Source organism: Equus caballus, chromosome 10, assembly GCF_041296265.1.
Source record: "Equus caballus isolate H_3958 breed thoroughbred chromosome 10, TB-T2T, whole genome shotgun sequence".
In the NCBI taxonomy this organism is placed as follows: Eukaryota; Metazoa; Chordata; class Mammalia; order Perissodactyla; family Equidae; genus Equus; species Equus caballus.
The window spans coordinates 40,670,255-40,695,221 of NC_091693.1; the positions used below are offsets into that span (position 1 = coordinate 40,670,255).

The window sequence follows — 24,967 nt, forward strand, 5'->3', positions numbered from 1 at the left end:
TTTTCAAGAACTGATTTATTTCTCTAATCATAATACTAACGCATGCTCACTGTAGAAAACAAGAACATAAATGAAAGAAGAAAAATTCATAATACCATCACCTAAAGCAATTACGTTTAAAATTTTGCACAGATTTCCCTAATAAACAACATTTTAAAAGCTATGCTGTAATCTTTAATGAAATAAGAACTAGGCTTTAAGTTCAACAGACTTGTATTCAAACTTGACACTGTACAGACTTTAAGTTATTCTCCCTCAACTTCAATTTATCCAGTTATATTCTAGAAATATTTTCCACAACATACTTGGCTTTCATATTATGCTGTTTTTTTGTTTTTTTTTTTAAGGATTGGCACCTGGGCTAACAAATGTTGCCAATCTTTTTTTTTTTTTTCTGCTTTATCTCCCCAACACCCCCCCCCCCCGCCCCCGGTACATAGTTGTCTATCTTCGTTGCAGGTCCTTCTAGTTGTGGGACGTGGGACGTGGGACACCGCCTCGACGTGGCGTGACGAGCGGTGCCATGTCCGCGCCCAGGATCCGAACCCTGGGCCGCCGCAGCGGAGCGTGCGAACTTAACCACTCGGCCACGGAGCCAGCCCCCATATTATGCTGTTCTTTGACACCTCACGATCTCACAAATTTTACATAGTCAAGTCTATCAATATTTTTCCTTTCTTTTGTAATTCTACTGATTTAATATGAAGTCTTCCTACCAGTCAACAGTGAAATAAATATCCACTTACATTTTCTTTTACCTTTTTGTGGTTTAAATTTCACTCCTAACTCCTTAATATATCTGCAGTGAGTCTCTAAAGATATTTTTTCTCCCCCAAATAATCAACTATTTATTCCAGGCTTTTCATTTCCTAATCCTTCTATATTCCACTAAACTGTGATTAAATAATCTTATATATATATATATGCTGCATTAGGTCACTGATGGCATGCCTATTTATATGCCAGTACCAAAATTTTTATTTTATAGTTAACAATGTTTTAATATTTACCCAGCTATTCTTCATTGTGTGTCCATTTTAAAATGTCTTATTATCTAATTTGAGGATCACTGAAAAGTTTTTTTAAAAAATCAATCTGTTGGAAATGTAAGTTTAACTTCCTTCACTTATAAACAAGCGACATCTTTCTATCTAGGAACATGACGCATTCTTCCTATAGCTGGGACCAAGTTTTCAATGCAAATGATTTTAGAAAAAGATAAACATAATCAAAGTTACCTCAGTTTTTCTCACTACACAAATCTGTACCATTTGAACTAAGTTTCATGGAGAAAAAAATGGGCAGCTGCTGGAAAAAAGCATCTGCAATAACCTCACTAACTACATTTTTGAGGATATTAGAAAATTACATAATAAAATCTCTGCAAATAAAGAAGTGAAGCAGAAATACCATCACCTCCCTCCAAAATGTTCAGAATTTTTTCTCTTTCTGCTAAGTACTTCGTAAAACGGACAAGGACACATGGTGTAAGTGGAATAAATTATCCAAGATCAAAATTATCCATTGTTAAAAAAGATGAGTTGGGAAATAAAATTACTATGAATTAACAAAAATGTGGACGTTAGTCTCGTTTTAAATGTTAAGAACAATGTAACATACTATACAATGTCTACTTCAGTACAGGGAAGCTGCTGCCTCCTAATAATCAGAACTGGAGAACTAGTGTCTACAACTTCTGTCAGCTCATGAAAGCAGAGCCTTGCTGCAAGCATAATGAATGCAAGAAGCATGTGGCTATAGGTTCCAAAATCTGGAGAATCCACGTTTTGTGAAAGTAGAAGAATTAGATGAGGAGGCAAAGAGAAGACAGAATCTATACTCAGAAGGTATCAGTATTTGGGCTCTTTCCAGATACAGAAAAAGGGGAACTCAGGTAAGAAACAATATCAGAGTATTTTACCAGAAGATTTCTTTTTTCTTTGCTGAGTAAGGTCGGCCCTGAGCCAACATCTGTGCCAATGTTCCTCTATTTTGTATGTGGGTCACTGCCACAGCATGGCCACCAACAAGTGGTGTAGGTCCGTGCCCCGGAACTGAATCCAGGCCAGCAGAGCAGAGCATGCCAAACTTAACCACTAGGACATGGGGCCAGTCCCCCCAGAAGATTAGCAAATTTTTATTAAATTCATTTTTGTACTATATTTTGACTAATTTTATTCTGTGGTTCTGGTTAAGGAAAACACTTGGAAAGCTCCCACATTCTCTGTAAATAAAATGCAAAAAGAGTAATAATTTATAATTAATAACTATATAAATAATTCCTAAATTAATGTATAAAAGAGAGTGAATTCTGAATAATCAATACCTAGGTTACATTTTAATCTCCAGGAGCTGTGTTAATAAAAGCTTTCTAAATGTAAGATTAGTAAGCCATAACTATAAAACAAGAGTTTAGAAACTTATAAAACTAAAGCTGAGTAAACTACAAAGATAATGATAAACATGCCAGCAAGACTACATGAAAACAAACTCCAAACTGATTTACCCCTTTAGATGATAATTAGTTTTCCCAACAAAATAATGCTATATCCATAACCAGGCACTCAGAGGGCAATTTCTATAGAAATGACCTTCCAGATTCATTGCAAATCCAAAAAGTTGTCTAAATATGGTGTTGGTGATTTCAGAATTCCCATCAGATAAATGTATTGTGTGGTATAGGTATTTGATAAGGCATTAAATTACATAAAATTTTGTTCGTTTTAAAGAACCACAAAAATGTTCTAATGAAAAGGAGATGTGACTATGGGGCGGGGGGGGGGGGGGGGGGGGGGGCACAAAAAATAGCTACATTAATTCTCTAAAAGAGACATTATGCTAAAGCCAGGAGTCAAATATCTAGAGAAAATGGCTACGAAGAAGAGGAAAGTCACCAGCGCTTGGAGCTAGAGAGAGGTTCTTATTAGAAGAACTTCAAGAATCTTATGATAGAAAAAGTCTTATTTGCTGCAATTACCAATGTGGATAAACGTCAAAATACAACCTACAACGTGAGGAGAAAAAAGGCTACAGAACACTACGATGATGTGTAGGTTTGGAAAACAATGGCTAACATTTACTGAGTGCTTTATTACTTGCCAGGCACTTTACATATATTCTCATTTAATCCTCACCCATCTCTTAATGTAGGTACTACTATTATCTCCAATAAGGGGATATTCCTTACCAATAAGGAAACTGAAGGACAAAATGTAACTTTCCCAGAGGTGAAGCCCAGGTTTGAATTCAGACAGTCTGATTCCAAAGAGCACACTCTTACTATACTGGCTAGGTAGACAAACATCAGAAAAAAAGAAACATGCCAAAGCAGTAACAGCAGATAACCAGTCCGACTGACTGATTTTTGAGCTGTTCTTTTTTCCAGGTTTTCTCCATTGAGCATATATTCATTCTGATTAATTTTTTAATTAAATAAAGCATAGCTCAATCTACCTCAAGGAACTCTAAAGAACAATATGAAAAATCTAAACTGTCTAAAGAGATTAACTTACATTCAAAGACAGAGAAAAATACACCCAGGGATAAAGATGCAAGGAATTTAAATTTATCTAATCAAAAAATAGAAACTCTAAAGACTATGTATATTGAAGTATTTGAATATATACTATACTACAGAGAATAACCAGTGCCTATTTGACAAGGGATTGAATATATGCTACAAAGAATTCAACATCTGGTTTGATTTGAAAGGCATAAAATGACACAAAGGATCATCAATTTTGTTTTTAAGTTTTGTTTCTAAAATCTTTCCCATTAAGTTTTTAAAGTAAAAGAGAAACACATCAAAGTTTAGGTTCAATTTTATTAAGGAAGGAATCATATAAGGTGGAACTTTTAACATTTAATTCACTATAAAACCACAATTAAAAAGCTTACCACAATTCTTCTGATGTTATAATATAGATATTAGTAGGAAATAACAACCAAATATTCATAATTTGAGGTCCAGAGATAATCTGGGAAATAATTTAACACAAGTTGGTTTATTTCTACAGCACCATCTGGTCTATATCATTTGCACCAGTAATTAGCACCCAAACTACACAGGAACAAGACAAATATACCACCATAACAGTAACTGTAATGAACAAAACTCTCAACTTTAGTTAAAGCAGGAGGGGGTTACAACATTAGAAGGATAATCATGTAAGCAGCTTTTTGTCCCCAAAATGGGGGAAGGCAAGAGAGAATAGAAGAGTAAAGGGAAATAATCACCTGGGTAACAAAACGCCCATGAATGCTCCTCTCCTTATTTTACTACTGTAACTAAAGGAATTAGTATGCACAGGAGCTACCCTCCAAATCTCTACATGGTCAGTTTTGGTGTTCAGTTGTACCTCCTGTTTAAAAGACACCATGTTTTTAACATTTAGCAGATACCACAAAGATGAATAATATCTGAAAAATAAAACTCAAATACTAACTGAAATAAAATGCAGAAAGTGAAGAGATGATTCCAAGTGTTTAGCAAAAAAAAATCTCGTGAATCAAGTACACAACACGCACAAACAAAAACAAAAAACAACTATTACAATTACTAGGATTGTAATTTACTAGAATTGTACAATCACTTGATTGTATTAGTCTTCCTCCTCCTTTCTTTCCTAGAACCTAGTCTGATGCTACTTCAAACAGAAAGTAGGACAATGGTATAACATTTAAAGTTTTAAATATTTCTAAATTTTTTCAGTCATTTTAATTAAATTCATTTTTTAAAAAGTCATATAGTTGTACGTCAAACATTTTTAATCATTCAATTCTGAGTCAACAAACATTTATAGAGCACCTACATGCACCAAGTATGGGCTAAGAGATGTAACAGAGAAAAAGAAGAGACACAGTACTTACCTCATGAAGACTGCAGTCTAGCAGGGAAGACAGACATGAAACAAGGACTTACAACAATGAAGTGTCATCAAATAAACGGTACAGGGAAATCTTGAAAAACACAGTAGAGGGTCCTAAACATATGAGGGGTGGGGTATCAAGGAGTCAGGGTAGACTTCTCTGAAAAACTGACAGTTACACTAAGACCTGAAAAATGAACAGCCAAAAGAACGTTGGTGGGAGGAGAGCATATCCTACGTTGAGGGAAGAGCATGTGCAATGGTCTAAGGCTGCAAAGAGCATAGCATTAAAGCAACATAAGGAGTCAGGTACGGCTAGCACACAGCACAGACGGGCAGGTGTCAAGAGAAGAGACCAAACAGCAGGGGCAGACTGCAGAGTGCTTTCTAAGCAATGGTCAGGCACTTTGGACTATCTCCCAAGAACAATAAGGTGAAGGTTTTAACGAGAAAGAAGCGGGAGTAATATAAGATTTGCTTTGTGATAATTAACTGCAGTTTTATCTCAACTACAATGAGAAGAGATTAGAAGGGATATAACTAAACGCAAAAGCTGATTTTGTAGAAGAAATCAGAGATTTCAAAAACCAAAATTTCATTTTAGAAAAGAATTAATCAGTTTGCTAAAAAGATTCTTAAGGCTGTCTCAAGGAACTGAATATTTTCTCTCAAATTTAAGTATTTATCTTACAAGATACAAACTTGAAAGAAAGTATCGTGTTTTAGTGTTTCTAGAGTTCACATTCTGAGACATAATTCAAAAAGCTCCTATACCCAAATCAATAAATGGACACAGGTGGTACAAGACTAATGCATAAATAATTTCACAGAGAAGGCAAAAAGGTGCTATATAAATGTGACATAAAGTTAAGTGCATAAGATCAGAAACAAAGTAACCTGGGATATAACTGAGTTAGCTACCTCTCTTAGGTTTCAGTTTCCTCATTAACAAAGTGGGGGTATCTTGTAGAGATTTTATGAAAGTAAATGAGACAAAATGTTTTGTAAACTCAAAGGTATTATATATTAATATCTATACTGACTGTCCTTAAACAAGCAAATCCTCATATGTTTAAAAGTAAATGTTACTGAACACAGTTGTTCTTTTACTTTTTAAAAGGTTTTTGTGGGAGATCATTTTTCCTTTGCATCTTCCTTAAGGAGCTAAACAAATTGCTGCTCTGTTTATATAAATATCCACTCAGCCTGATCATGGACTTCTCAGTGTCAAGATGTCTAGGAAGATACTCAATCCTTAACTTCAAAGGTTTCCTGAAGAAATTCAAAATAAAAAGTCAGAGACTTTATGAAGAAAGTAGGGTAATTTGTTTCACTTACACCAATGTGAAATTCAAACCCAAGAATCAGCCTGGAAAAGTATGTGATGCAAACTAAAAGGGGAAATGGCTAGTGCTTCCTAATTACTACTGGAACTGCTTGCCAGACACATCACACAGAGTGGGAGGGATACCTCTCATGACATCTATAACCTAAAAACTAATTTCACCTTATTATTTACATAAAAAAATAAAACACAGCTACAAGAGCAATTTAACTCACCTAAAGAAACCGTCATTCTTCAAAGTGTCTCCCCTTTTTTGGTCAATCATAATTTGAAAAGAAATTTAAGCAAAAGAAAAAAATATAAATAATAATGTCTATTTTACATATTTGGTACTTTGGCATAATGAACATTAGCTTTATTTCCCTTAAAAAACAAAACTACATATGCATCTTAGGAGTCTCTCACAGCTAGCTGTTCTTACGAAGCAAAGAAGGAAGGGGGGTGAGGGGAGCAGGGAGAAGAGAGTTAAACAAAAACCTGTGCCAAATAAAAATACGGGTATCATTTTGAACTTTTCTTGTCCCTTCCCAGCTCATCAATTACATCAATTATCCAGTGCCTCTTCATTTAACATTTACTAATGCTGAAGAGTTGGGTCTATTAAGAGCAATAAAACGTAATCTCCATCCTCCAGGCCCTAACAGTATAGTAGGAAAAAAAGGTAAATAAATGAATATCATTCAGGGGACAGATTAAAAACCAAGACCAAAAAAACAAGAAACACAACAAACATACAGCTAAGTCAGAAATGATTAAACAAAACAAATTCTAAAACTCTAAGACTAGAAAAGAATAAAATGGTAGAAGAATATGCATTATCAAAGTGTTTACTGAGAAAATATTAGGTCAAAATAAACTAATTTAAATAAATGATGAATAGTTACCTAACTAAGGATAAAGCATGCAATGAGTAAAAGGCAGAAAGGTACAAGACTGAAGAGAGAATACAAGGGAAAGGAATAAATGAACAGGAAAGAAATGAGATTATTATTACAATCTTATAATTTACTGAATGATATCTCAAATGTTAAATCTTACAGATTTATAATAATATACAACAATCTAATAATTATGTAAGAAATATAATCATATAAGGAAAAAAATTAACCCTGCAACTCCAGATCCTAGCCCAGTGCCAGATATGTTAAGAAATTACCAATAGAAGAATAAGTCAAAGACAATATTGGAAATATGGCAAAATATAACAGTGAAAATGAGAAGGGCAAAGAAGCTTCTCTTCAAAAAAGCACTCAAGACTTATTAGCAAAATAATTCATTAAATCATGACAATTATAGTAAGAAATGGCAGAAAGTAACATTTATTGTCATCTACTTTGTGCCTTTTTTTTCAATCTCATTTAAGCCTCTAAATAACCAGATATGGTAGACATTATCCCCTTTTTATAGATGAGGTTGAAGGGATGAAAAATTAAATAATTTTCCTAGGGCCACAGTTCTAAACTAAAACAGAGTCAAGATTTATAACCTAATTTTTAGTGAATCCTTGCTGTCTTTGTTCAAACTAGTTTTCTCAAAAGAAAACTACCACTATAGATGAGATCTAAGACTTCTTTTAATGTATAGGCTTCTTAACATTAACTGGATGTTTGTGCGGTAAAGCTATTTTTCAAGGCAAAATTGTTTCCTTACACTCACACATTTTAAGAATCAGCTTCCCCAATACTCTTTATCCCTACCCACCAGACTATAACTTTGCCACAAAAGCAACAAGTAAAACAACAAAGATATGGAAGTACCTAAGCAAAACAAAAAAAAAGATATGGAAAACCTAGAGATTAAAAAGTTTACTTTCCTAATAGGTAAGAAAAATGCAAACAAGGCAATTAGCAAAAGACTGCTTTAATTTATTATAATCTTTTTCACAAGATAACCATGCATTAAATGAATCTCCAAATTTAACTTTAAAAATAGCTTTAATGAATCAAAGTCTCCTCTTTCTAAGAGACTAAAATCTAAGTCTCACCCCCCACGTCGTTTATTATTGAAGAAGGATTGTTTGTCATAGGTAAATCAGAGTAAATGATACCTGAAAACAGGCATAAAATGGCTAAAGAGGTTGGAGAAAGGAGAATACCAGAGATTCGTTAATATCTTTGAACGTAACTGCTGCCATGCCAAGTACACATTCACTTATCTCTTCCACAGAAAATCAGTTAGAACCTAGTGATAACAACAGATTGGTGGGCTGTTTTCTGTTTTTTTGCTTTTGAAACATTATTAAAGTAGGTTCCACAGGGCTGCAAAGCAGCTGACCACTTTGGTTCTCCTGTCCAAAGAATGAATTCCAGTTCAATTTCCACAATTTACATCAAGGACTAGGAGGTACAAAGTAGTCAGGACCTAAAAGCAGACAATAAAATAAAACAAGGTAAGAAAGCACTAAGATAAGCTCAAGAGTCCTTTCTTAAACTGTACAAGCATAGGTTTTTTATATTCCAAGCCCAGTTCACTAACAAATCTTAATTTCCTAAAAATCAGTTTCTGGGGTTTTTCCTTAACTCAAAGCTATCCTTGGACCAAGTCTCTCTCTTCTCCCAACCCTCTATATTCCAATTTTTTACCCCTACCAACTTCTGAACTTTTCTTGTCCCACCCCAGCTCATCCATTATGTCAATTACCTACTGCCTCTTCATTTAATATTTACTGATGCTGAGGTACGGGGTCTATAAAGAGCAATAAAACACAATCTCCATCTTTCAGGACCTAACAGTATAGCAGAAAAAACAAAGGCAAACAGCCACAACTAACTGATAAAAGTTATAGTAGAGGTTAAGTATAAGCACTTAATTCTGCCCAGTGACATTTAAGTTTTAAAGGATGAACAGATACATGTTCATAGAATGGACAAAAAAAGAGAGAAAGACTACAAAGAAATAAAACATGAGCAGACACAATGGGATGACATCGTTTGGCTGATTCTAAGAACTGCCAAAGAGTTGTACAAAGCCAGAGCACAAGGTACAGGTGAGGAAAAGGTGAGAAAAGTGGGAAAAAGTCAGTTTTGTGAGCCACGTTATAGGGTTGAGACTGTTCAAAGTCACTGGGGGAAAGGAGGCATGACATCATCACCTTTGCATCTTAAAACATTTAGAGCAGTGGTACTCAAGTGGAGGTAACTGTGCCCCAGGGAAATTTGGGAATGTCAGGAGATATTTTTGGTTGTCACAATTGGGGGGCAGGGAGGTTGCTACTAGCATTCATTGGGTACAGGAAGGGATACTGATTAACATCCTACAACTCACAGGACAGTTGCCTACAACAAAGAAGTATTGGAACCAAAATGTAAACAGTGCCAAGGTTAAGAAATCCTGGTTTAGAGCTAAATCCTAGAATAAGAAGAATAAGAATGGAGGCAGGGAATCAGGTAATCTATTACTTCTAAGAGAGCAGAGGCCATGTTCTTGTTTATCCTGTGACTCCAGATCCTAATCCAGTGCCAGATACAATGTGGGGACTCAATACTTACTTGGTAAGTGAATGAATGATGTAGAGCTCCAGGCAACAAGTACCACGGCCTGACACACGGCTGTGGCAATGGTAATGGAAAACAGATACAAGAGACCAGAACAGAATATACAGGCCTCATTTACTAAATAGACATAAGAAATGAATAAAAAGTCTAAAATAAAATGACTCCCAGGCTTGGAATAACAAGTTTCAGAGGATCAAACGTTCCATTTTAGACGTTTTAAAGTTTGAGACAAATGAGAGATAGTCAAATAGAGAGGACCAATATTTTGCATATAGTTTGAAAAACATCTAAGAAAGGAAAATTCAATTTACCACCACTATGATCTTAAATGATCCTCTAAGTTACAGCAAGAAGTTCAATAAAAAAAAAAAAGAGGGGCCAGCCCTGTGGCCTAGTGGTTAAGTTTGGTGTGTTCCACTTCGGTGGTCCAGTTTCGGCTCCCAGGTGCCAACCTACTACACCACCTGGCAGTGGTCATGCTGTGGTGGTGACCCATGTACAAAATAGAGGAAGACTGGCACACGTTAGCTCAGGGTGAATCTTCCTCGAGCGAAAAAGAAAAAAAAGAACAAAACCTAAGTACAATATGGTATCCTGGAATAAGAAAACGTAATTAGTGGAAAATCTGGTGAGATATGAATAAGATCTGGTGTTTAGTTAATAGTAATGTCCAATGTTGGTTAGTAGTTTTGAGAAATGTACCAGATAATGTAGGATTATATAACATTAGGGGAAACTGCATAAGGGGTATAATACAGGAGCTCTTTGAACCACCTCTGCAACTTTTCAGTAAGTAATTTCTTAGTAAAAAATCAAGTTTATTTTTTAAAAACCTATATTCCAAATGTGTCAAAATTTAAATATCTGGATCTATATTAAACATTTAAATCTACACTCTAAGAAAAGTTACAATGTTAAGAAGGTTTATTTTCTTACTTCCATTGATACTAGGCAATACCACATTGACCAAAGAAAGAGCAAAAGAAATCTTTGAAGGCAGCCAGACAGGATATAGCAACGAGGAATCAACAAAGAAAATCTAAATCAGTACTACAAACTTTCTTCTTTTTTTTTTTTTTGCTTGAGGAAGATTGTCACTGAGCTAACATCTGTGCCAATCTTCCTGTTTTATACGTAGGATGCTGCCAAAGCATGGCTTGATGAGCAGTGTGTAGGCCCACACCCAGGATCTGAACCTGCAAACCCCAGGCCACTAAAGTGGAGGGCATGAACTTAACCACTAGGCCACCAGGCCAGCCCCTAAAAATTCATATTTTTGTAAAAAAATCTTCTGATCCATACTCTGTGATAACTTAGAATGATCCATTGTATCCTATTCAAACAAACTATTCTGCCAAAAAGCCCCATGAATTTTTTTCCCATTACCATTCTATTCACAATTTTATAGCAGTGACAAGACATTCAAGATTGTCACCAAGGTGAACTGACAAGACCTGACATTAAACTATGATGATTCTAAGTAGAGTCGTTTTGATTAGTCTAGCTTTTCTTTAGTGATCTCAAAAAATATATGTAAATATGAAAAAAAAACAGGTAAAAGTGGCTTTCTAGTATAGGTTTATTTTTAATATAAAGAACTAATTGGGGGCTGGCCCCGTGGCCGAGCGGTTAAGTTTGCGAGCTCCGCTGCAGGCGGCCCAGTGTTTCGTTGGTTCGAATCCTGGGCGTGGACATGGCACTGCTCATCAAACCACGCTGAGGCAGCGTCCCACATGCCACAACTAGAAGGACCCACAACGAAGAATATACAACTATGTACGGGGGGCTTTCGGGAGGAAAAGGAAAAGGAAATAAAATCTTTAAGAACTAGTTGTTCCTAAAAATATGAACGGAAGCAAAAAGCATTTATCTTAAACGCTAAAAATGAAATAAAGTCTTTCAGAAAGGTACAATATTACCTACTTGGTAATTAACTGTTTAATATACCAGTTGCATTACTCTGCTGTGACACAAAATTTAAGATATTTTTGCCATATTTACGTTTCCTATATCCATGTCAGCAATATTTACTGATCTGACCATATGATTAATACCAATTTGAGTAGCTAACTGTTACTACTTGAAAGTTTAGCTTATTGGGAAGAAGGCATAGCAGAACGGAGTCAATCTGGCTTCATGACTCACTGAATGCGTAACCTGTCGCCAAACCTGTTCATGCCTCAATTTCCTTTTTTGTAAAATAAGAATAATAGTTCCTGTAACAGACCATTTAAGGTTTCAAAAGAGAAATTAAAAATGCTTAGAGTAGTTCCTGGCACATGGTAATTACTCACAGAGCAAACGTTAAGAGGAAATTTACTTACTATCAATCATTCTTGTGCTTTCATTGCCTACCACAGGGATGCCTGACAACGTGTTAAAAGAAAAACATAACATATTCCCCTTATTATATGGATCTGCAGTTTTTCAAAGACAAGATAACTTCTCCCTGCAGGAAAAGCTCCTATAATATTTATCTTTCCGTTCTTTCAAGAAAACTATTCTACCCCCTACTATCATTTTCCAAGTACAAAAATACTCCAGTGTCTCAAATCCTTTGTTGTTGGTTTTTCTTCTTTGGTGAGGAAGATTGGCCCTGAGCTAACATCTGTTGCCAATCTTCCTCTATTTTCTATGTAGGACACTACCACAGCATGGCTTGATGAGCAGCGTGTAGGTCTGCACCCAGGATCTGAACCCACAAACCCCAGGCTGCTGAAGCGGAGTGCACAAACTTAACCACTACACCACTGGGCTGGTCCCTCTTTTATTGCTTTAATAGCTGTTCATTACAGTAAGATTACATAAGAAATCATTATTTAACCAAGAGTATCATATGTTTAAAAAAAAAACCTATCATCCGTGATTACCCACCATACAAATATTAAACAGGATACTTTTAGAAAACAGGCCAGAGAAAACAATCCAGACTGCATCAGAGACAAAAAGATGAAAATCATAAAAGAGATAATGGAGAAGAAGTGAGAAAGTCTAGCACCTGTTTAACTAGAGTCCCAGAGGATAGGAGAGAGGATGGAGCAGAGACAATATTTTAAAAGATAATGGCTGAGAATTTTCCAATGCCAATAAAATACATTACAGATTCAAGAAGCCTAATTCATTTCAAAAAAGATAAATTACAAAAATTGACACCAAGACATATCTCAAACTGCAGAAAACCAACAATAAAGAGAAAATCTTAAACGCAACCAGAGAAAAAGAGATCACCTTTTAAGTAGCAACAATTAGGTGGTAGATTTAAACCCATACATATCAATAATTACATATAAAGGACAAAATGCCACAGATAAAACACAAAGATTGTCATACTGCATTTTTAAAAAGCCACTTACATGCTATTTTTAATAGATATGAAAAATAAAAGGATACAAAAAGGTTGAAAGTAAAACAATGGCAAAAGATATTACTTCATAAATATTAAGCAGAAGTTACATAAAACTGTAATATTGATGATCAATATTTTACATATCCAGAAAAGGAAGAAGTAAGAGGATTTGGATAGGTGGAAGAAAGAGGGAGAACGACATTCCTGGCCAGGCAGAAGGGTAGGAGTGGGAGAAGAGGCTATGATTAAAACGTGAAGGTCTCTGAAAGTCACAAGTTTAGACTTGGCGGTAGAGGAAGTATGACACCATTAAAGTATCTTCAACAAGTTCTTTATCCTACCTTCAGCAGAAGAGTAACACAGCAAAGGCAGAACTAAGTAAGATTAATATTACAGTGTTATACAGGATGACATGGAAGGGAGAGAAGGAGAAGACACCAGAAGCAAGAAGACTAGTTTGGATGATGTTGTGGTAATCCGGGTAAGACAAGGGCCTGGTAGTAGAGGGATTAATCTAGGAGGCATTTCAAAAAGACTTATCTGCATGAGTTTTCTTTCTTTGAAATTTTAAAGGCAAAAAAATGCACCAGGCTTTATAAAAATTAACCAAACTATTTTTGTTTTCCACCATTATAACTAATCTGTATTACGATAGTCACCAACTAAATTAACCTAATAATATACATTAAAATTTTAACAATTTTGTCTAAAAATAAAACCCAATGAGCTAATTAGTCTACATTAGATACAATATATACAAGCCATAATTACACATTATTATGACTTCACTATTAAGATTACTGACATACGAAAAAAATTTGAGAACTTTTTCCTCTTTGAAAGTTAATGTATACACTATGAGATTCTCTGATTTCACAGTAACTAAAAAACATTATTTTCAAAAGCTCTGTACCAAGATGATTATCAACTTGATAATGAACTTAAACAACTCACCAATGCTGGGTGGGCTACCATAGTTAATTGGCGACTCAGGTGGTCTTCCACAATGCAATGCAGCCAGAGCAGATCCTTTCCACACAACATGCCTGCAGCCTGTTAAACACACACAATTTCATGAATACAAAGATACGACACAAAGACAAAAAGTGAGAAAAAGAATGTCTAAATCCTATTAGAAATTTTTCATACTTTTATTTGTGCGTAGCAAGGACTGCCTTCCAGCTCCCAGTAAGGTTTGTACTCCAGGAACGCTTTGTGGAATTTCTTGTTCAAGAAGAGGTCCTAGTCGATGACATATTTGCAGCAAGTGATCAGGTGCTAAATGTCTGTAATACTTCACCTATTATGTGAAAGACACATAAAATATTGCTAAATAAAGTGAAATAATTCTTTATAGTAAATACAGCTTTAAAAATATAGCAATTTGTTCTGAATATCAACATTTCATTTTACTTGAGGGAAAAGTTCATGTTTATTCTGGAAACCACTTAATTCAGAATACCCCAACCATTACTTAATCTGCTGAGGAGGAAAAACGCTAAAGAACTAATGTAACCTAAATATAGTAAGTTATAAATTAACAGAATGCTAGTCGAGGCAAATATTGAACAATGAAAAAATATACAGCATTATAACTTAAAATGGTATGTTTCAGTTTAACATTTTAATTTTCAAAAACTTCAAACAAAAAAACCATCCAACGATAAAATACAACGTTTTGTATCTTTTATATCCTAAAGAATATCTCCAGAATAATTAAGGATTAAAGAAACTTGATAGTCATGTTCTCAACAAAATTTTAAAACACTTATAACAACATCTATACTGAATTTTATAATTTATTTACCAGAAACTTTACAGAGAGAAAGGAGAAATTCCAACTGTTAACTTAAACAAGTTTAACTATAAAATAAATCTACCTACTATAAAAAGTCTGAGTACTTTTTGGAACAACTTCAAAATGCTACCTAATTTATGCTAGCATTTGAAACCAAGATATACAATGCTAATATTTTTATTATCCATCTGAAAGTCTTTTAGTAAACACACATTTGCATAATATCTGAAGATAATTAAATTAGAAAAAATAAAGTATACTATTTTATCACTTTATAGTTAGGCTATCAAGTTACAAAAAATTTCTCACTGTAGTACCTAAATACCCTAGTCCAGCTTTTCTCAAAGTGTGCTCTGGGAACCCCTGGGGGTTTTTAAGGTAAAAATTATGAGTGATACTAAAATGTTATTTGCTTTTTCACTCTCATTTTCTCATGAGTGGATGGTGTTTTGCAGAGGCCTCATAACACGTGATGTCACAACAGACTGAATGCAGAAGCAGATCTAAGAATCTACCTGTCTTCTATTAAGCCAGACAGCAAACATCGCCAAAAACATGAAACAATGCCACTCTTCTCTTGTTTCAGAAAATGTTACAAAAAAGTTATTTATATTAACATGAGTTTATTATATTTAAATACAATTTTTAAATTTGTTTTGATTTTTTAAATGGTAAATATGAATAGATTATAATCCATATAAGTAAAAAAACTAAATTTTTACTAACGTAAAGGAGTTGTAAGGCCAGGAAATTTGAGAACTGATACTCAAGTTCACTTAATAATGCCAAGTTTCTATGAATTCCTTATGATAAGTCTAATTTGGTGAGGGGTTAAATCATTTCATTCTATTATACTCCAACTGCAGAAGACCAGGAATAGTATTTTTAAAAAGTTAGCTAATATTCATCCTTCTAAGGTGAAGCCAATTAAAAGGAACCTACGTTACGTTTTATCAAAATACACTCTGAGTATCATGGAGACAACATGGAGCCATATTATCACATTTCAATAAGATAATTTAAAACATTACAGAGTCCGGCACACAGGAGAGGTTCTAATACAAATTATACATACTACATCTTCACTTTGGAGATTCACAAAACACAATGATACTAACCCTCTGAAAAACTGAGAGAAATCTATTTAATTTTGTGTAATGCACAATTTCCCTAACTCATTTTACTATAGATGTCCTTTTTCCCTAATATCATCTTGACTCAAAACATACTCTTCCAAACACTAGTATGATTAGCTAAACAGAAAAAGCATTTAGAATATACCAAAATAGGAATTTTTAAAACTGTATTTATACTTTTCTCTAATCTTCTCCAAAATAATTTACTTAAAAATAAAATTGAAAAGAAAAAGTCTAGAATATTTATAGGATTCCTCCCAGTTCTAAACTTGCATACAATTATTCTAACAGGACTTCTTTAATAAAATTGATCAAAATTCATCTTAAAAATTTTACTTTATTAAGAAAGTTCAAGTTTTGTGATAATCCTGTTTTAGGGTCTTCTTGAAAAATACATTTCAGGTAACGAACCTGAAAATCCTTAATGCAGAATTTTATCTCTAATAAAATGGTATGAATCTACTTTTTCCAACTAAATCTCTCCTTGATGATTTAATGTATTTCAATTTCTCAAAATCAACTTTCATTTTAAAGTTAGAAGAGATACTTTCACTTCTTAAACTCCTCATGCTTTCTGGCTTTTGAGACTCTATACAAACTGATCCCTCTGCTGGAAATCTTTTCTTTACCCACCTATCTCCACATCTCATTCTCTATGCCTCACTGCTTCCCAACACCTGTTACACCACCTCTGGCCCCTTCTTCTTGGACATACTATCTTTGTGTTTCCATAGCACATTATACTCCTTCCCAAGTGTTCCTTTACCCCACTCCCCCAGCACTTTGTAGAAATTATTAATTGTTCTTAACATATTTTGATACCTAGACCTCAGTGGGAATCTAATGATAGCTATGATTCTTTCCCCCCGCCAAAAAACACACATATAGGGCCTACCACTATCTTGCCCTGTTCTGAGGGTTCATAAGACCCCTGCACTATATTAAAATGGCCAATTTACTTGTCCATATCATACATAAGAAGACATGGGATTAGATCTTGTTTACCTGTCCAGCCAGTACCTAAGGCAGTACTTATAGTTAAGCGCTCAATAAATCATTAGATAAATGAACACATGAAAATACACAGAACCTAGTGACTTCTCTTCTAGCTAGCCATTAAATGGTGAATCTCCTTAAGGTCTAGGATTCCAGAGCCCAATTCCAGACCCTGCTTTTCTTCTCACTCTATACTCTCTCCTTGTACAATCCTTATGCCAATGATTCTCAAATTTCCATCTATAACCTAGGACTGCATGTCAAACTTTCTTAAAAGACATTTCTCTTGGGAATCTCAAAGCGTCCTCACCTCAGTACATGCAAAAATGAACTCATGATCCTCATGCCAACATCCTCCAAAAGTGTGCCCTAACTTGGGGAAAGGCAACACCATCTATTCAGCATCAAACCAAGAAGTCACATCTTTTTCACACTGCCCATTCCCTCCTCCCACCTCATTCCCAATATCTAAGCAGTCACAGAGTCAAACTGATTTTTCCTTCCTGTCCTTAAATCTATCTACCTCTCTCTATCTCCATAACAAAAGGCCAAGTTCAAATCATCTTTGCAATAAACTCCCATCTTTCCCACAACCACTCATGCCTTTTACCTCGCTCAAAATCTGTTTTCTATATTGCAATTAGAATGCTCTTTCCAAAATATGCATCTGGCCAATTCATCCCTACCCAAAAAGCTTCAGAGGCTTTCCGTGCTCTTTCGAGATCCAAATACTTAACATGGTCTACAAGCTCTGAAATCCAAGTATGGTCCATTCATATTTCTCTGCTTCATCTGGCACATTCCCAGTCCTACACCCTCTAGCCCCCACTTTCCACATTTAAACATATTGGCCTTCTTTCAAGGTCTTTACCTGCAATCTCTCCTGTCAGGCTTTTCCCATGTGGTGCACTTTCTGCATTTCCCCACATCTCCTTGCCCAGACAACTCTTCTATGTGCTTCAGATCTTCCCTCAAATGTAACTTCCTTTGTTTTCCCTTACCTTATTTAGTCTAAGTCTGTTATCTTGGTGACAGTGAATTTTCCTTAATTCATGTACCAGTTTACGATCATACATCTAAAAGTGTAACGACTCAATGCTTTTCTTGTCAACTTCACCATAAACTACAAGAGAACAGGAATTATGACTCTTTTTGGCCCCAACTGCATCTCTTTCACACACACATCCAATATATATTGTTAAAAATAAATGAAAATTATCTTTTGCTACTGTCTTTTTCTAAACGTTACTCTTCCTGAATACTAACCCATGTCAATACAGTCACGCACTGCATAACAACATTTCAGACAGCAATAGACTGCACATCTGACATACCTGACAGTGGTCCCATAAGATTAGTATCATACATCACAGGTGTGTAGCAGGCTATACCATCTAGGTTTGTATAAGTATAATCTATGATGTTCACATAACGACGAAATCACCTAATGATGCATCTCTCAGAATGTGTCCCTATGATTAAGCATTGCATGACTGTATGGTCAATATTTAAAATGTAAAAATAGGGGCCAGCCCCGTGGCCAAGTGGTTAAGTTCTTGCACTCTGCTTCGGGGGCCCAGGGTTTTCCCAGTTCAGATCCTGGGCGCAGACATGGCACCACTCATCAGGCCATGCTGAGGCAGCATCCCACATAGCACAACCAGAGGCACTCACAACTAGAATCTACAACTATGTACTGGGGGGCTTCGGGGAGAACTTAAAAAAAAAGAAAATTGGCAACAGTTGTGAGCTTGGGTGCCAATCTTTAAAAAAAAAAAAAAAAAGTAAAAACAAAACAAATTTTAATAAATTAAAATAGCTCATTTACAGCTATACATACGATTTCTAATTTTCAAATTACTAAGAACCCTGCATCTTTTTTTTTTTAAAGATTGGCACCTGAGCTAACAACTGTTGTTAATCTTTTCTTTTTCTTTCTTTTTTTTTTTATTCTTCTCCTCAAAGCCCCCCAAGTACATAGTTGTAGATTCTAGTTGTGAGTGCCTCTGGTTGTGCTATGTGGGACACCACCTCAGCGGGGCCTGATGAGCAGTGCCATGTCTGCGCCCAGGATCCAAACTGGCAAAACCCTGGGCAGCTGAAGCAGAGCATGTGAACTTAACCAGCTGGCCATGGGGCCAGCCCTAGAACCCGGTATCTTTAATATTAAACTTAAGTTGTTTAGTTTGAATGAACTTTTATTTATTTATACTAGTAAAAAAATAAAAAGAAAATTAAAATAGAAAAACTTGAAATAAAATTCCTTATCCAAAATGTCTATATTTGGATTCTCAGTAACTGTTTGTACACTATTATTTGGGAAAAACAAAACAAAACTTGACCCTCCTCAATTCTAATATACCTACTACTTTCCATGACCAGAGCTGCTTTCAAGCCCTTCAACACAAAAAAATTATGACCAAATTATAAAGTGTGATAAATATTAATGACACTAACATAGCTAACACATACTAGCCGCACAATAATTTCTAGGCCTTGTGATAAGTATGGTAAAGTTTCCTGTGTAGAAGCTCAATTATTTTAACAACCTTAAGTATGTAGTATTATTATTCCAATTAATTATGGTACAAAAAGATAAAACACCTTCCCAAGGTCATATACATTTAGTGGATGGTAGAGATGAGAGCAAAACCCAGGCAGTCTAACTCCAGAGTCCACACTCATACTGCCCCCGCAAAAGTACATAGTGCTTCAGATATATGGCTCTATCGATGTGCAAGTAAGCTATAAAATAGACATTTTGAATAGTCTGAGACACAGACATTAAACTGAGCCAGAAAAAAAAACACTTTAAAGTTCACTTTCACTACTAAGCAAACTAGCACAAAAACATAAATTCCTATAGGTAAAAGAGAACACTTAAAAGTATAAGGATAGAAGTAGAATATAAAACTACAGTGATATAGGACAACTCTAAATACTGTCTCCCAAAATGGCTAAAGGAAATCAATGTGATCGATCCTACTTTTCTCAATGTTTCCACAGTTAAAATTTTAAACTCTTAAAGTTAGAAGCAAGGTATAAACAGATTAAACAACTAAAGGGTTAATATCGTAAAATTTACGATTACTATTAAAAAATAAGAATTAAAAAAATGCACATTTATCAGTATTGCTCTATTTTTTTTAATCCATGCCCTTTTTGATAAATATTTCATCTCCTCTCTAAGATGTGAGAATCTGCTTTATGGATCAAACTCTAATGCCACCCCACGGAGATTCATTCCGTGATAGTCAGAGCTTTTTCAAACTTCTCATATCCCTACCCTCAGCTCCAATCCCAATTGAGAATCACTTGATATGGTGTGACAACAATCTTTGGTTAACTGCCCAAAATTAACCGTTAAAATTTGAATTAAACAAAGGTATCCTTTTCGTAAATATCATGTTGTCTAGAGCAGAGGTCAGCAAACATTTTCTGTAAAGGGTCAGGTGGTAAATATTTTAGGCTTTGGGGGCTACTTTCTCTGTTGCATATATATGTTTTCAACAACTCTGTAAAAATGTAAGAACTTTAGCTCATGGGCCTTGCAACAACAGGTCTCCCGCACAATCTACGTGCAGCAGCCAGCCTACCCACCCCTGATCTCAAGAACAGTTCTTGGTTCTAGCAACATTTTCAGCGGCAGAGGTAATAGAATTCTGTGAAACACGGGCAACTCTGCTCATGCCTCACCCATCTTGGCCCAAATCATAAACCAGTATCACTCCTTTCTCAGGCTGCATATGTTAAAATATTTCTAGAATTACCAACTACAATTTGAACAATAGAATTATCATCTTCTCAAAATGTGAACTGTAGCAAGGGAAGAAAAAGAAAAGAAAGTGAGCTATTTGAGTGGTTTATTTTCCTATATCTTTCGGTAAATCAAACTGCTTTTGCTTGGTATGCTACCTCACATAAACAGTCGTCCCTTCTACCCAAGAAAATTTTGCCATTATCGGTGGAAGGTATTGTTAGAAGGTAAGTGTTATCAGTGAGAAGAGAATATAAAGAACCTGAAAGCCACTGCATTGCACCAGACATATTGTCATTAAGAACTTCTCTACTCAATTTTTTTAAGAAAAGATCAGTAGTTTAAGAGCTCTAGTCAAACAGCCTAGACTGAAACTTTCTGAGTGTGGGGAAAACGTTTACTCTAAGTCTCAGCGTCCACATCTGTAAGACTGGGATTGCAACTGGGATCAGCACCTTGGAAGCTGGTCATGGCACCTGACTTAAGAGTTGCTGTTACTGTAATTACATTCCATATTGCATACTACACGTTGAACTTTTATGTTGAAAAAAGGCTTTCTAGATCTAAAAAGGGAAAAAAATTTGGCTTTTTAAAGACCTTTCAAAGTAGGGTTGATAATATACTCATTTCCAACTAACTGATTTACTTGTGAGACCTAGAATGCCAGTCCTCCTCCTAACACATAGTTAAGAAGTCCCAATGAAAATAAGAAGCACCTCATGGGAGGCACTAGCCTGATCTGATTTGACGAGGCTCTTCACTTCATCCCTACGTTTTGAATACCTGACTGGTAATTTAAAAAGTCAGTTTTTCAAATCTTATCACATCTGTTTTTGCAATTTTTTCAGATCTGAGTTCTAAAAGGTCAGATTAATGGAATATATTATTTTTATGACTATTTTAGCATATAAACAAAATCAGAGATTAAAAAATGCTATTTGCTATTCGATTATTCTGTAAGGCCTATTATTAAAATCTGGCCCCTAAAATTCTCAAACTTTTAAACTTATAAATCTGTTTGCATTATTACAAAGTGTAGGTTAAATTATATCTATAATCTTTCAAGCAAGTTCACATTTTCTGAGCATTTTTTTTTTTACTGTATTAGTTTCTCCACATAGAAAAACATATGGAATATCTACTTCGTGTCAAGTATTCTCAAAATTTATTTATCTTCACAAGCAAATAAGGTTAAGCGTTCTCCCCATTTCACAGGTAAAGAAAACTGGAGTCCAAAGGTTACAGTTTGTCCAAGGTCATACATTTAGAAAGAGGGAGAAACAGTGCTCAAACCCAGGTCTCCTGATTGCAAATCACTGTTATTTTTCTTACATTACAGTTTTCTTCTCAAAACTTTAGTCTTCCCCACCACCTCTGTCACACAGCTTTTAGGATTACAAAATTAATGAAACCCAAAAAGCCATTTTGCAAGCCAAATCCTCTAAGCCGGGTAACTATTCTCATGACTCTTACACGCCTATGATTTCTTTGTAATTAGAAGTATATTAAAATTAATATAGGGGCTGGCCCCGTGGCCGAGTGGTTAAGTTTGCTCGCTCTGCTGCAGGCAGCCCAGTGTTTCGTTGGTTCGAATCCTGGGCGCGGACATGGCACTGCTCATCAAACCACACTGAGGCAGCGTCCCACATGCCACAACTAGAAGGACCCACAACGAAGAATATACAACTATGTACCGGGGGCTTTGGGGTGAAAAAGGAAAAAATAAAATCTTTAAAAAATAAAATTAATATAGACTCTTATTAAGTGACAAAATTAATCTTGGTGGTCTATTTACTCCTAATTAACTATGAATAAACATGCATTAAAGACTGTCTTATAGTCACAATTTAGTCAACCACCTAAAAATTCTTTTAGATAATTCAGTTGGTATTATCAATACAATTCTGAATACAAATTTGTCATTTAAAGAAAAGGCAATCCTACTCTTCCAAATTTTACTCATCACAATCTGACTAAATTTTGCTAAAAATACTCTAGCCAGAATTAGGGTTTCCACAAACCACAAAGAATGCCCTGCAAAAATTAACTTAAAACACAACAAAATGAGAAAATTTCACTTTTTAAAATGACACATTTTGTTTTGTTTTTATGTTTTTGCTGAGGAAGATTAGCCCTGAGCTAACATCTATTGCCAATCTTTCTCTTTTTTTGCTTGAGGAAGATTAGCTCTGAGCTAAATTGCAATCTTCCCCTATTTTATATGTGGGTTGCCGCCACAGCATGGCTGATAAGTGGTGTAGGTCCACATCCTGGATCTGAACCCACAAACCCAGGCCACAGATGTGGAGTGCACCAATCAACCACTAGGCCACGGAGTTAGCCCCTAAGTTTTGTTTTTAAATCAAGTCATGCTTGTTAAGCATAATTTGTGCAATAAGAAATTTTCTTTGAAATATTATTTACTTAGTAAAACATAATTTAAAATTCAAATCTATAATTCTGTTAAAAAAGTTATTGTCTATTAATTTACAGATGAAAAATTCAACTTATTCCTAAAATGCCAATGTGAATAATCTTAAGAGAACAACCAGTTCATTTTTAGTAAGGTTTCAAACACTTTACTCAGAATAACTAACACCACACATACAATGGCAGTGAAGTTGTTTCAGAAAATGCATATTTCTCCAAGTTGCCTAGAATTTAGTATTTGCACACCCAAAAACTAAGCCAAAATCAAATGATACAAGGTAAATGTGTCTTGTATTTATACTATAATCTCTGCCAAGATATGTTACGAGTCTGCTTTCTATCCGTGAGAGACCATATAAATGGGTCATGCTACCATGACCACAGGCCATCTGGAATGCAGAATACACGGACTCTCTATGTGCTTCATAAAGCTGCAGCAGGCTGCCAGCATCCATGCTGTCAGGAATAACAGCCTAAGCCTCATACTACAAATCTCTTTCCTCTTACAATTTAAATTAGTTGTAATCTCAGCAGAAGCTGCATCAGACTGTGTTGCTACCAAATTTTTTTTAGTATCAAAAACTTCTCATTCAACCATCCTTTTCCTTATCTGTGATCCCTGAGCTCAAATAAGGCTGCCTTGGCTGGGGGGGGGGGGGGGGGGCTTGGGGGGGGGTAGAATAACTAATGGTGGACCTGCTTCATACCCGATGACCACCTTCTCTGTAGTGACCAAAGGTTCTCACCACTTACATATTTCATTGTTCAATATCATAATTTTTCATTTTTCAGTACCCTGAATTCTCAAATTCCAATCTGTTATAAAATACTTACTCCTCTATATTCCATACGTTCAATAACATATTTATTTTCACAAATTACTCATAATTTCACCAACATAGCTTCTCACAAAATAATAGAAAGTGATAATCTTAACACATTTGAAATTTATTTCTAAAATTTTACATTTGGTTCCTAATTACATAACAGCCTTTATCATTTTTAGATATAATTACAAAAGCAACTTAAACATCCTAAAAAAGCACTTGCTGTTAAAAGACTTTCTCTAGTATATTCATTTTAATGTCTAACTTTCCTAAAGTCAATTAAAAGTAATTAATAGGAAGCTATTCTAAATGGATATGCTTAGTACTCTGTTAACTAACAGCCACTTTACTTAATATGACAGATATTTTCTATGAATTCTGAAGATTATGCGAGGAAACTACTAGCAAGTATGAAATTAACCTGTGTGGCATCACTAGTCCAAAATAAGTTATGTAGGATACAATTTTATTTGTTACAATTCTGTAGTGATAGGATAGATAACCACAAAATTTGGAAAAAAGAAGAATGGCTGAAGTAGGTGAGAGAAGGATCTTTCAGATAAAAGAAACAAAAACTTGTAGTCTGACAAAAAAAATTGAGTGGATTAAAAAATTGACATTCATATGATTTATTTACCCTAATGCTCACTTAAGGATTCATTTTAAAAAATCTTTATTAAACTGTTTAAAACATACATATCTTTGAGCCAGATAGACAAAACATCACCTTTCTGATGATTTCCAAAAAGAATACAAACTACTGCAGTGATTTTAAATTATATCTCCGTACAAAAGGAGCCAGAAGCAACAGGCAAGCTCCCTAAATTTCATCTGATCGTTAACAAAAGAAAAAAAGCTTCATATAAGCTCAAATGAATTCTGGATATTTCAACCACTCAAACATTTCTTAATGTTAATTGTTCCACAAAAATAGTCACAGTTAGAATCCCTGCACAGACCAGGAAAATTT

At 35.0% G+C, this 24,967-nt stretch overlaps 1 protein-coding gene across 10 annotated transcripts in view; it reads right to left on the reverse strand.

Annotated features, from left to right (window-relative positions):
- PHIP (pleckstrin homology domain interacting protein) overlaps positions 1 to 24,967 on the reverse strand; it is a 127,724-nt gene that overhangs the window by 97,002 nt on the left and 5,755 nt on the right. For 9 of the 10 annotated variants that reach the window (XM_023650686.2, XM_023650687.2, XM_070223501.1 and 6 more), the window contains 2 exons: positions 14,203 to 14,353; positions 14,008 to 14,106 (listed from right to left, as the gene is read on the reverse strand). In XM_023650686.2, coding sequence (XP_023506454.1) covers positions 14,008 to 14,106; positions 14,203 to 14,353 — 250 coding nt within the window. Of the gene's footprint in view, positions 1 to 4,236; positions 5,719 to 14,007; positions 14,107 to 14,202; positions 14,354 to 24,967 lie in introns of those variants that run through there. The other variant, XM_023650688.2, reaches the window with a different exon arrangement.